Consider the following 13,957-nt stretch of genomic DNA (forward strand, 5'->3'; position numbering starts at 1 on the left):
CTCTCTCCTCTGGACTCTGTAGCCTCTGTGGCCCACACTGGCCTCTCATTCTCGCTCTTCTCCTTCCCATTGCCGTGTGTGCTGACTGCAGTACAGAAATGAGCGCCCCTTCCTGCCAGCCAGTGCCCCTGAGCTGCCGGAGGCAGACCTGGGCTTCGCCCCGGAGCAGTGGGGTGTGCGGAGGGGGGGAGGGGTGGCCCGGCTGAGCAGGAGCACGTAGGTGGAGGGCAGGAGTGACAGCCGTGTTGTGTGCGGGAGATGACTGCGGACTGAGGACAGCGGTCTGTGTGTGCATGGGACGAGGCGAGGTGGCTGCTAGACCTCTGGGGCCTTGTGAACCTTGCTGAGGCTTTGGATTACCTCCTGGAAACAGTGGGCTGGGGGGAGTGTAGCAGGTCACATTTAAGGGAAGAGATCACGTTTTCTCTTTGAAAAGTGCACCCGGCACTCCTGTGGGGAGTTTCAGATTGAGAGGCAGTTGTAATGGTCCAAGCTGGAGACCACAGGTGTTCTACCAGAAGACAGTCGGGAGATGCTTTGGAACCCAGAGGTCCTAGAGAGTTCGAATCAACAGGTCTTTGCTCTGAGGTGATTGGATTGAGGGGTGGACACAGAGCAGGGTCTGAAATGACCCCCAGTCTTCATTGGTGGGCGGACGGTGGTGGCATCCGAGTGCGTAGGGGGAGAGAACCGGGGAAGAGAACAGAGTGTCCCGTGTGCTTGGTCTGGGACCCCATGGAGTGTCTACATGAAGAGGTCCAGTAGCGTTTGGCTGTCAGGAGCAAGGTCAGCAAAGATAGAAGTGTTGTGGGGGGGTCGTCCAGTTTATGAAGAGAGGGGGGCAGCCAAAACAGCCATAGCCGTGTGAGGAGCTGAGCAATGTGAGACCAGATAGTGGCTGAGAGCAGGAGGCCGAGCCAGGGAGAGGAGGGTTTCCAGGAAGAGCTCCAGAAAGCGAATAAGTGAGATAAGGACTGAAGTGTCAGCCTTTCACGCTGCCCTTGGTGGAGTGATGGAGACAGAAGCCAGACTGAGAGGCAGGGGAAGGTGACAGGGCCTTGCCAGGGGGTCCAGCAGTGGGGACAGGCGGGTAGAGGGGGACGGGGAAGCAGCAGAAGGGAGGGGCCGCAGCTGGAGATGTGCAGGGGGCAGGGGTGCGGGAGGGCGCACAGGATGTGAATGACCTGATGCCCCGAGCTGCACACTTAAGGATGGCCCGACACGGGCACACGTTCGATCATGAATGGGGCCAGATTCAGAGGTTTTGCAGGGCTCCTGACTGGAGGGACATCCCGAGGGGAGTGAGGAGTGATCGCAGGTGGAGAGGCGAAGGCGCTGCCTCTGCCCCTGCGGGCGGGGGCGCCGAGAGTAGGCAGGTGGGCCTGGATGGGGCCTGAATCCATGCTGGTGCTGCCCCCACCCCGGCTGCAGGGCCTGGCTCTGTGGCCGTGTCAGTGTGAGCTGCCAGCTTGTTTTCCTGCTGCAGCTCAGAGGAGTCGCCTCCCCACCCAACTCCTGAAGCTGGGGTGTCAGGTGTCTAGCTGTCTGTCGGCACCCCCCCCCCCACCTTCTCCACCTCATCCCTGGGCACCTTGTCACAAGCTGATGGGCGGTGCCGCTCCCCTTTGTTGTCAGCCCCAAGTGAGGGCTGCAGACACCCTGGCTTATGACAGCAGCGTGGATTTCTGAGGCAGATCTCTCTCTCTCTCTCACACACACACACACACACACACAACTTGGATCTGGAAAGCTTATAGGTCCTTCACTTTATCTTTGGGGACAGGTAGGCTGGGAGCTGCCATGTAGCATTTCCTGACACTGATAAATTCTTCTTCTGTGGAACCAGATTCTTTCATGGGGGCGGGGGGGTCAGTTACTCTGAAACTGTTTGGCTGTGAGAACACAGCTGCCTCCAGGTCTTGGCTCCTCTCCTGCTGTGTGGGGCCCTTGTGAGCAGGTGTGGCCTTGGAGAAGGCCTGGGTCCCCTCGTAGGACCCCTCATAGGACCCCAGGCCTGCATGTTCCTGCTCTCAACCCGGTGGCTCTGAGCGCATTTTCATTTGATTTCTCTTCATCTCACGTCCCAGCAGAGTTCTGCCTGAACCCCTGATGCCACCCGTCCATGCACTAATCCGAGAGGTACTTGTGCACTGCTCTGAGTCAGGAATGGGTTCTGGGTGCAACGGTGCAGCAGGGAACAAAGGGCAAACGTCCTTGTTCTCACAGAGTTCACATTCTAGAGAGGAGGACTGGCAGTAAATAGCATTTCCAGTACGTCACATTGCGGTGAGAGCTTTGGGGGAAAACAGAAAGGAGATGAGCCGGTGCGGGTCAGGGAGGGCCACACTGAGGAGGCAACACCTGAATAACAGCCAAGGGTGGTGAAGGTGTGGCACACACGTGCCGGCCCTTCAGAGGACGGCGCCCAGGCGGAGCGAGGCTTTCCTCTGTTCCCACGTTTCTAGGACCCGACACAGCGCTCGGCACACAGCGGCTGCCCAGTAGTGTGTTCTGCATGCACGACTGGACCTGGGGGAGAGTATTTCAAATGGGAGGGCAGTGAGGGGCTTGCAGGCAGCAAAGAGGCCCGTGTGGCTGAGGGGCCGAGCATGGGGGCCACAGGAGGAGAAGCGAGAGGGCGAGGTCAGGGGTGTGGGCTCCTGGGACCTTCTCAGGGGGTCCATGAGCTGAGAGCTCCTCTCACGGTAACGCTAGGCTGGAGGGGCTTGTCTGCTCACGAGTGTATGGTGGGGTTTTCTAGAGGCTGTGTGATCTATGCAGCAGATGGAGAGTGAGGAAGCAGGCGTGGGAGCCCAGTTGTCTTAAGTCAGACGTTGTCACTCTAATGGCTAAATTTTTGTTTTGGAAAATATTTTATGAAAGAGAATCTTAATTGTGTTACTGTGTTTTAGTTCAGTCAGTCAGTCAGTCAGTCATGTCTGACTCTTTGCGACCTCATGGACTGCAGCACGCCAGGCTTCCCTGTCCTTCACCAACTCTCAGAGCTTGCTCAAACTCATGTCCATTTAGTCGGTGGTGCCATCCAACTATCTCATCCTCTGTTGTCCCCTTCTCCTCCTGCCTTCAATCTTTCCCAGCATTGGTTTTTTCCAGTGAGCCAGTTCTTTGCATCAGGTGGCCAAAGTATTGGAGCTTCCGCTTCAGCATCAGTCCTTCCAGTGACTATTCAGCACTGATTTCCTTTAGGATGGACTGGTTGGATCTTCTTGCAGTCCAAGTGACTCTAAAGAGTCTTCTTTAACACCACAGTTCAAAAGCATCACTTTTTCGGCACTCAGCTTTCTTTATAGTCCAACTCACATCCATACATGACACTGGAAAAACCATATTTGCCTAGATGGACCTTTGTTGGCAAAGTAACGTCTCTGCTTTTTAACATGCTGTCTAGGTTGGTCATAACTTTTCTTAACAAGGAGCAAGAGTCTTTTAATTTCATGGTTGCAATCATACTGCAATTTGCAGTGATTTTGGAGCCCCCCAAAATAAAGTCTGTCACAGTTTCCATTGTTTCCCCATCTATTTGCCATGAAGTGATGGGGCCAGATGCCATGTAGGCCATTGTAAAAACGTTGGCTTTAGCGCTGCTTTGGGAGCTTTGTCCGTCTAAGGGGAGGGGTCCTGGAGGGGTCTCCCTGCAGCCCCGCCACCATCCTTGTGGGGGTGTCGCGTCCCTTTGGGCTGCCACAGGGCCTCGAATCTGCAGAGCCTCTTGAGCAGCTGCTCTGTGCCTGGAGCTGGGTGCACGGGGCTGAGCTCCAAGGAGCGGAGCCGGCCCGTGTACAGTAGACAGCTTTTGGCTGTGCTTTTCCACAGCCTCAGTGAGCGCCTCTCTCCGTCTCTTTCCTCACCTGCCCACCTGGATCCTCGTGGCCCTCAGACTCTGGGTCTCTGTCCCGCAGCTCTGGACTCTTGGTAGAGACTAGGCTGAGGTCCCCCTCCTGTCCTGCCGTGAGTCCCTGCGCCAGGTCGAGTAGTGCTGGCTGACTCACAGATGCTCTGTGGTCCACTGCTCCCTGAGAGGGGCCACTGCAGGGTGCAGGCTGGGGAGCAGAAACTCGGAGTCCCTGGACACCAAGGCGCCCTGGCCTTTACTGACTGAAGGGCTCCGTCTCAAAGAGGCCATACGGTGATACACTGTAAGAAGAAGAAGAACCCTGGTTGTGTACCCTTGCTCACGTCACCCGAAGCTGCCTTTCTGGAGGCTCTATGCCTGGCGGCCACGCATTGTTCTAACGGCTCTGTTTCTCAAGCTGTGTCTCGAGTGGTTCTTCCTTCGTGGCAGCCCCGGCCTTGGGCTCTAGGGCCGGAGCCTGGCCCCACCGCTCTCCTGCTGTGTGACTGTTAAGTGTCTTTAAGCAGCACTTTCCTGTCTGCAAAACGCAGGTGGTAGATTGAGGTGGAGGCTGAGATGCCGTCTGGATCTGACCGCTAGTAACTCCTGAGTGTTGGCCGCTTTCACGACAGTCCTTGTATCTTCCTTGTGAACGTCGGAGTCTGGCAGGAACTTGCTGGTGTATCTTCTCCTTCAGCCCCTCCTGCCTAGTGCCCTGGTCACACCCTCTGGGACAGGCGGGGATGGGCAGGGGGCACAGAGGAGGCTTCATCACATTCTTCTTTCTTTCAGAAGACAGAGCTGTCTTGAGTTCTCTCATTCTGTTATGTGAGTAGCCACTTACTTAGCTGAATGTAACCTTTTGTGAATGGGGTTATCAACTACTAGTTAATAATAACACTTCTGTCTGGCTGTGTACCCAGCACTGCTAACATTTTGCATTCATTACCTCAATTCCTACAAAAAACCCTGTGACTCGTTGAGCACTGCCTTCACTTTGCAGGTGAAGATAACTTCCCGAGATCCTGGGACTGGGGCAAGCGTTCTCTGTGACTGCTTGTTTTTCTGGGTTGTTGAGGGGCAGCCATCTGCGTTTGCATCACTTGCACTGGCATCAGCTGTTATGTCTAGTGGTGTTTGGTTCTGACTTGGACTTTCTTTCTAGTATTTGCTTGGGGTGACAAAGGGCAGGGGTCATTTTTTTTTAAAGTTCAGTTTTATATATATTTTATTTTTTGATCCTTCAATATTTTATTTTTGTGATCATATATATATTTACAGAACTTTTTTGATTGATGTACAGCTCATCTGTGCTTTATAGCACGGTGACTCAGTTGTACACATATATATTCTTTTTGTGTTTTCTCTTCGCTTGTGGTTTATCACAAGATATTGAGTATATAGTTCCCTGTGCTGTACAGTAGGACCTTTTATTTATCTGCTCTGAGTATAATGGTTTACATTTACCAACCTCAAATTCCTTGCCTATCCCTCTCCCTCCCCGCTTCCCCCTGTCAACCATGGGTCTGTTCTCTATGAGCAGAAGTCCTTTCTGACTCATTTGTCAGCTTTGTAGGTGTTTTTCCTGAAGAAATAGGTTGCTATTGAAGAAAGTAAAAAGGTTTTGAGAAAACACAGTATTGGGGATTAGTGTTGCTCAGAATTGGAGACTTGGAGGAGAACCCAGAGGTCATGGTCCATGCTCTTCTTGGCCCCTCTAAAGAGGACTGTTTCACAGCCAGAATAAAGTGGTCTGAGGGCCCATAGCAGAGTGCCGCATTCGTAGTTGCTCTTCCTGCCCAGCCGTCTGCTCTTGGATAGCCCTCCCATTAGACAGAAGTTTCCGCTGTCACCTCCATCCACTTCTCCGCCTCCTCCTCCCCAGCCACGCAGGGACCCCCGGACAGATGCCCTTGTCAGCTCCACAGACACTAGAGTGTTTCTGCCCTGAGCCGGCGGGGGTGGGGGGGTGGGGATGCTCAGTCACGTGCTTGTGGAATTAGGACCGGTGGGCGGGACTAAAGAGCAGAACCAGGGGGGAGGGCCACCTGGAGGCTTCTGTGTCCTCAGCATCCTGCCAAGTGTCCAGCTGATGCTAAATAGGGTGGAAAGTCAGAATGGGGAGTGAGCGGAGGCAGGAACAAGGATCACGAAAAGCTCTGCTTTCCTTCTGGTGTTGTGAGCTGCTTCCTGGGAACCAGAGAACCTTATCCCGGGGCCGTGAGGGATGAGAGGGCTTTGGGACCAGAGCTGGGAAGCAGTTGGGGTGACAAGGAGCTTCATTCCCAGACGGTCTGATTCAGTTAGCCGCCCCAGGCAAGGGACTCGGTGTCCCCATCCACAGATGATGGTGGCCGCCTGGGCGGTCCTTTTTAGAGAAACTGATCGAGAACGCAAGGCGTTTGGCCACCTTGATCCTTGTTTCCGCAAACACGAAGAAATCTCTGTAAGTTTCCTCCCAATGACATTCTAAAACAAGCCTTCCTGTCTGCTTTCCTTCTAAGGTCTGTTCAGACAAGCTGCGCCTCTGAGTGCACTAGGAAGGGAGCATTTCATAGATTGCCTTGTACGAGTCAGCTTTGCACACATGCTGGTATATTAGTGGTGGAGAAGCTTGGGAGAAATTTAACCAAACTTGGCTCTGATTTCTTATCCTTGAAGTGTAATTGTCATTTTGTTGTTTTGATTCTCTTTCCTTTTTCTATCTTTAAAAATAAATCTCCCCCACCCCTCAAGTAACCACCCATCTATTCTAAGAGCCAGAGATTGAGTGTTCTCAAACCAGCCATGAGGCAGTGACAGCCTCTTGCTCTTATAAATAGAAACATAGGCTCTGCTCCCGCGTGTTCTTCATAGGCTGTCTCTCCAGCACTTTCCTTTCCACAGCCAAGGAATGTGCTTCTGAGTCAGCAGTCAGCTGCCGAAGTTGGAGCATGCAAGGCAACGCCAGCAGCAGAAACCGCACCGCTGCGGGAGACCGGGCCTCCCTTCCTCCTCCAGCCTTCTTCAGACTCCTCACTTTCCTTGTTCCTTCCTTCCATACTTGGCTTTTCAACCCCCTGGATTTCTGGCACCTTCCGGCTGGGTTTCCAGGTCTGTAGGTTCCTGTGATCATGACTGTTGGTTTTCCCAGGCTGCTGGGACATACACAGCACATGGGGTGGTTCAGGAGAGGCTAGGAGAAGCATGACCTGGGTTTGACCTTCAGGAATAAGGGCATGGAGGCAATGGTGGAAGGGCCTTCTGTCTGCCCAGCGGCCGTCAGCGTGGACCAGTACTGGGCAGTGCCCAGGCCGCACGCGACGTCCCGCCAGCAGAGCTGCAGAACAGGCACTGGAGTGTCTCTGCTGTGGCCTCTTGGCTTGTTGAAGAGGAAAGCTGAGGCAGCCCGAGGGAATTGGTCTTGTGTAGTCTTACCTCGGGCGCCTGTCACACTGTCCCAGGAGCCACCTTCCCTCCACTTATCTGCTGTCATTAGTGACCTGGGGTGAACTCCCGTGGATGGGCACTTCCTCTGCGTGTGCCCCCGACTGGAGCCTATTCATTTGAAAGCGCTTTGCATCAGCAGAGGGGGTGGGGCGGCAGGTGTTAATGAAGGAGTTTGTGTGTGGTGAGGTTTGAGGAAATGGGCAGCTCTTTGGAGGTGTATATTTCAAACATACATACAGCCAGGGGGTGTTGGCCCACACTTCAGAGTTCTTTGAAAGTAGATGCCGAGACTTCGGGAGAGGGAGAGGCTTTTAGAAATGCATGTGGCAGGATCTTGAGTGTGTTGGGGTCAGCTGGAACACAGAGGTCCCTCGGGCTCCTTGCTCATCCTGGCAGGGAGCGGAAGGCGGCTGCTGCTCTTTAGGAACAAAGAAAAATCATTTTCTTTCTTGACGAGAGGCGGAGCCGTCAGAGTTGGTGCGGTCAGTGCTTTCCAGACACTGTGACTGCAGGAGTGCCAGTCACCTGTGAACGCAGGTAGGCAGGCAGGGGCCGGATCGTGGGAGCCCTCTGCTGCCACAGGAACGGAGCAGATACAGCTGCAGAGGTCCCTCCCGGGCCGCCCGGGGCAGGAGGCAAGGAGGGCGGCCACGGAGCACACACCCTGCAACCTCGGTTTCTAGTCACTGGCTGGCTGTTCCCCTTTCCTCCACCTCTGGACAAACACTTCCGGTTTTTTCTGCCACTTACAAACTTTGACCACCTGACATTTCTAAGATGACCACTGGCTTGTAAGAAAAAGAATGGATTCTTGAGAAATTTTAACATATTTCTCTTGCTGCGTTCTACTGTCTAAAGTAAACTTTTGCTTTGGGGAAACTGAAGGTTGGTTCCAGTTCCATTTCTTGCTGAACTCTTGGCCACGGGGGTGCTGGGAAAGGCTGTGTTTTTAGCAGTGTGTATAGCAGGTTGTTGAGTTAGTGATGTATTTGAGATGAGAAGCAAATCAGCGTGTGTCAGATAAAGAAGTACCGTCTTTGGCCTCCACAGAACAGGTCACGGCATCTGGCTCCATCGCTTAATGGCACGTAGATGGGGAAACAATGGAAACAGTGACAGACTTTATTTTGTTGGGCTCCAAAATCACTGCAGACGGTGACTGCAGCCACGAAATTAAAAGACACTTGCTCCTTGAAAGAAAAGCTATGACAAACCTAGATAACGTATTAAAAAACAGAGACATTACTTTGCTGACAAATGTCTGTATAGTCAAAGCTGTGGTTTTTTTTAGTAGTCATGTATGGATGTAAGAGTTGGACCAAAAAGAAGGCTTAGCATGAAAGAATCGATGCTTTCGAACTGTGGTGTTGGAGAAGACTCTTGAGAGTCCCTTGGACAGCAAGGAGATCCAACCAGTCAATTCTAAAGGAAATCAACCCTGAGTATTCATTGGAAGGACTGAAGCTGAAGTTCCAATACTTTGGCCACCTGATGTAAAGAGCCGACTCATTGGAAAAGACCCTGATGCTGGAAAAGATCGAGGGCAGGAGGAGAAGGGGATGTCAGAGGATGAGATGGTTGGATGGCATAACCGACTCGATGGACATGAGTTTGAGCAGGCTCTGGGAGTTGGTGACGGACAGGGAAGCCTGGCGTGGTGCAGTCCATGGGGTCACAAAGAGTCGGACGCAACTGAACAGCAACAACGACGAGAACGTGAGGACTGTTGTGTCTGGTGATGTGGGAAACCCGGGAAATGGCAGTCCTTGTATCTAGGGTAAACCACCCACAGCCTCAGTTGATCTGGTTTAACTTTATAATACATGTCAAGGGAGAGAAGCAGAGTGTTACTAATCCTTTCCAAGGGGCTTCTCACCTCCTGAGAGTTTTAGGATGGAAGGCGGGTCTCTTCTGCGGCGCTGCTTCTGGATAGAGCTGGGAGGCAGGCGGGTGGCTTCCTCAGCAGACAGTTGGTGGCTCCCTTCTCCCTCAGCTGCCTTGCTGAATAGTGGGTCACTCCTGCTTCTACAGGGCTGAGCTCCGGTGAGGCCCTGTGTCTCGCTCAGTGGGAGGTGGGGACGCATCAGAGGACCGCTTACCTGGAGCCCCAGCAGTGAGCCCTGCGGCCAGGAGGGCTTCTCACACCTCCTCGCTCACTCGGTGGGGAGCTGGGCTGAGGGAGGCACGGTGTCCTTCGGGTGTCCGCACGTGGACCCCAGGCCACGCCACTGCACGTCTTGTTGGCCTGCCCTGCTTCTCTGCTGTCCCGCCACCCTGGCCCTTGGCCCCTTGCCTCCCAGCTCTCGACATTGCTTCTAGGTGGTGATGGTACGTGAACATGGTCCTCTGAGGCCTCCCCGCTCCCTGCCCTGGGTCTGTACCGTGTTCACTTACCTCCTCCCCCACCCACCCTGTGCCTCTGTATCTCTCCAGACAGCTGTCTGTGCTGCCGCCCCTTCCGTCCGTGAGTCTCAGATCTCAGGGGTGGAAGGAGTGGCAGCACAGACGGGTGGCCGGAGCCCCGGGCCATCCTCTTGCCAGGACTCTCGTGTGCGATCTGACCAGCCTCGAGTGGGCTGCTCCCACCTGGACGCCGGGCCCCCTGGGCCTCAGCCGACTGCCTAGTGTGCCCCTCCACCAAGGCAGGTCAGAGGTAGCAGGGTCAGAGGGGAGCTCGCCGCGCGCCCCACCCCAGATGAGTGTTTCTCTTTGTCATGCCTTGGCCTGGTGTCACCATTCATTCCGTCCTTCCTCTGTAAGTCTCTCTTGCAAGCCTTCCACTTTCCTTCCTCTCCATGTCCTGCACTTCTCCCCTGCTGGCCAACACTTGCTCCTCCTGGAAAGCTCAGCTGTTGTCCCTTAGAGGCCCATCTTGGGTGAGGACCCCTTCCCCGTAACGGGGCCTCTGCCCGTGTCCCCAGCCCCGTGCCTCTCCTCTCTGATGCTCAGCAGAGCGTGAGCCTGTCTCACCTGCTCGGCTGTGATGTCCCTGACATCAGCGGCGGTCTTGCTCCTCTCCATTCCTGGGGCCGCAGATGGTGCCTGGCGTGTGGAGGGCAGGCTGCATGTTACATTGTCTAACAGATGACTGCTGCACTTGGAAACTCTCTCCTAGAAGATGTTTTTAGATACCGACCGGGATGTGCTAACCAACCCTTTTTCTTTATTAGGTTAATGTGACAGCGTCAGGCGGGTCCACAGCCCTCCCCCTGCCCCACCTGTCCAGGGCGCCGAGAGTGGGGACATGGAGAAGAGTAAGAACGAGGCCACAAATCGGGCCCATGTCCTCTTTGACCGCTTCGTGCAGGCCACCACCTGCAAGGGGACCCTCAAGGCCTTCCAAGAGCTTTGCGACCACCTGGAACTGAAGCCTAAGGACCACCGCTCCTTTTATCACAAGCTCAAGTCCAAGCTTAACTACTGGAAAGCCAAGGCCCTCTGGGCAAAGCTGGACAAGCGGGGCAGCCACAAAGACTACAAGAAGGGAAAGGTGTGCACGAACACCAAGGTAGGGCCTGGGACTCGCTGGAGAGGGAGAGGGCATCGGGCAGAGGTAGCCGGTGAGGCTGGGTGGGGTCAGCCTCAGCCTGGGGAGGTGTCAGGCTCAGCCACGTACGGGTCCTCTGCCTGTGTTCATTCGACTGTCCCTCCTGCCCTGCTCTTACCCCTGGACTGACACAGGCACATGGGGGTCTCAGCTGCTGAGAACTACCCTGCAGCCAATTGATATGTGGGCTGTTTGATTTTGCTGCAGCTCTGGCTGACTCTGACACTGTTAGAGGATGCAGGCCACTGAGCACAGAGGTAGCCAGGCCCTGTTGGCCTGGGTGGCCTGGTGCTTGGCAGAGCAGCCTCTGGACTCAGTGTCTGGTAAGGTGTGCAGAGTATTGGCCAACTTGGGGATTTCCCACAGGCTTCAGAACTCCTTTCATCAGTTTTCCAGAGGCCTGTGTTGATAAGCAAGGGCTTTATAAACCAAAGAATTTCTTTTGCTTGCTTCACAATCTAGAGAAATCTTAGGCAAAGACCGAAGATGTCCACTCACATGTGCCGGAGGAGGCGTGGGGAGTGGAGAAGGATAACATATTCTGTGTTTTCCTCATTATGTAAGAGCCCTTTCTGTGAGAAGCTGGAAAAGCTAGCTTTTGCAGAAGTTGCAGATGACATTAGGACTGCTGTTACTATGTCATGAGCCTTAACTTGCCCTGTGTGGGTTTGTATTTGGGTAGGTATTCATACACAGAATTCAAGTAATTCAAGGGCTTACTTTTATGATTGTGCTCCAGAGTTTTATTAAGAATGGGGAGAATTTGAAGCCAGAGGCAGTGCCTGTCTCTCCTCTGGACATGCATGTGAACTAGTTCCGTGTCAGCCTTAGTCCTTCTCTAGAACATGGATCTTCAAGAACTCTCTTCAGCACAGAATGCTCTGACTCCTGAGGATTACCTCCTGGGAGTCTTTCAAGCGCTAGGTCCATCCAGGACCCAGGCTTGCTTGGCTGTGTGTTTAGTGGTCTGTGTCTCCTCAAGCGGACGGAGATCTGCTTGACTTACAAGCCTTCCGGAAGGTTTTCTCCGGTTGATGAGAGGTGACATGTGAGTTTCATCCTGTGTTGACGTCATGGCCCAGGTAAAGATCTGCGGGTGCCCTGTCTGAGTTTCTGTCCAGCAGTGAAAGTCAAGTCCTCCTCCATCCAGAGCGCTCACAGCTTCTCTCTGAAGCCATTGTGGGTGCTCCACTCTGACCCAGATGGGAGTGAATGTTTCTTGGTAATGGGGAGAATAGCCCTGAGGGGGCTTTGGGGAATGGTAGTCATGAAGTCAAGAGTGCTGCCTTTGCCCTGAAAGCAGCCGTGTCTTTCAGTGTCTCATCATTGGAGCTGGCCCCTGCGGTCTCCGCACAGCCATCGATTTGTCCTTGCTGGGAGCTAAGGTGGTCGTCATTGAGAAGCGAGACGCCTTCTCCCGCAACAACGTCTTGCACCTCTGGCCGTTCACCATACATGACCTGCGAGGTCTGGGTGCCAAGAAGTTCTATGGCAAGTTCTGTGCTGGGGCCATTGACCACATCAGTAAGTAAGATCAGCTTTCCTATGGAATCCTGCCTCTGCCCACTTCTCAGGGGACAATGGCAGGCAGATTCTAGAAGCTGTGTGCCCTGTCATCGTTCATGTCTGTTGTATAGAGAGCACACTCAACTTGGAGTCAGAGTACCTGCCCTCTGGAGGTTCTGTAACTTGAGATTCTTAAGTGCCAATGTGTCTCCTGCAAAACGAGTTTAGCTTAAGGAGCTCTAAGGTCCTGGGCTCTTACTGAGCACTGGCAGTGGGTGGGGTGGGCCCTGGGGCCATTCGGGGAAACAGACCTCCAGTGTGGGCTTTGACCCTCTGGTGGCTCATAGTTCAGAGGGAGAGGCCGGAGGTGTGGGCTCGCTGTGATGCACTGCTGTGGGTGCCTCCTGACGAGAGGGCACATGCTCTGGGGGTGGCCCTGGGGATTAGAAGGACAGACTCCTGGTCTGGCTGTGAGTGGCCAGTCGATAGTGGGATTCCTTCGTCGGGTGGTTCTCGTGAAGTCTGCAGCACGCGGGGCTCCTGCTGGACTCTGGCCCCCTCCAGGCTCGGCCTGGGCCCGGGCTTGAGTCAGCAGACATTAATGCAGACAGTGCTTTTGTTTTCACGCTGATCTGAAAAGTGGTTCAGAACAGACTGTCTGCTTTATGACGCTGGAGTCTTGTCTGTTGATCATCACTGATGGTTTCAGGGGAGCCTTATCAAGGAGCTGCTGTTCTGAGCTCTTCAGGTGTGTCCTGTAAACATCGGCTTCAAAGCAGTTGTGCCAGTTTATCACCTGCTGGCCAACAGATGCCACATTCCCCTGGTAGCAGAAGCGCTCTGTCTGTCTGTTGGGCTGTGCTGTATAAAGCATCTTGGAACTCAGTTGTGTACAGCTATAGTGTGTGCCAGCAGAGGATTTAAGGAGGCTGGGAGTGTGACTCCGGAGGGTGGGCAGCGGGGGAAGTAACTGAGGTGACTTCAAGGAGGATTAGCATGTTTCCTAGCACGTTGTCACAGCCTGCCGGCACATCGGTCTTAGCAGAGGACAGGATCGCCACATCAGTGGGCTTGTCTGCCTTGTGCATGACAGGATTTGTCTTAGAGCCCGGACCCTCTCTGAGCAGCCCTGGGCTGCTGCCGTGCCTGGCACCTGGGAGGTACTCACTGGAAGTTGAACAAATACATAACTCTCACTGTGATAATGAGCAAGATTTTCTATCGTTTTGAGCCTTAGTTCCTACACCTGTGGACCAGAGGTGGGAGGGGGGCAGTAAGAGACTGAGGCTAGATGGAGGGTGCCCCTTCAGCGTGTATGAATGTGTGGCCATCAGCGAGGTATGAGGTGAGAAAAGCCGTGGGCAGTTCAGGAGGCAGTGCAGCCCTTTGTGTCCAGTGGGAGGTGCCCCTGGGGCCCATCTTCCACCTTCTGTGGTGAGTCCTGTCAGCGTCACAGGCTCTGCTCTGTCACTGTGGCTCTGAGCCCATCAGGGAGGGGTGGGGGAGCTCTGAGCCCATCAGGGAGGATGAGGGGGCTCTGAGCCCATCAGGGAGGATGGGGGAGGGCTCTGAGCCCATCAGGGAGGATGGGGGAGGGCTCTGAGCACATCAGGGAGGATGGG

General features: G+C 54.2%; 1 protein-coding gene across 3 annotated transcripts in view; it reads left to right on the top strand.

The window, feature by feature from the left end:
• The window catches only part of MICAL3 (microtubule associated monooxygenase, calponin and LIM domain containing 3), a 143,097-nt gene that overhangs the window by 57,912 nt on the left and 71,228 nt on the right, over window positions 1-13,957 (top strand). For all 3 annotated transcript variants that reach the window (XM_040233628.1, XM_040233629.1, XM_040233630.1), the window contains exons 2-3: window positions 10,453-10,790; window positions 12,146-12,353. In XM_040233628.1, the coding sequence (XP_040089562.1) occupies window positions 10,527-10,790; window positions 12,146-12,353 (472 nt within the window). In that variant the 5' untranslated portion in view covers window positions 10,453-10,526. The remainder of the gene's footprint in view (window positions 1-10,452; window positions 10,791-12,145; window positions 12,354-13,957) is intronic.

The sequence above is a fragment of the Oryx dammah genome, unplaced genomic scaffold, assembly GCF_014754425.2.
Source record: "Oryx dammah isolate SB20612 unplaced genomic scaffold, SCBI_Odam_1.1 HiC_scaffold_29, whole genome shotgun sequence".
Classification (NCBI taxonomy): Eukaryota; Metazoa; Chordata; class Mammalia; order Artiodactyla; family Bovidae; genus Oryx; species Oryx dammah.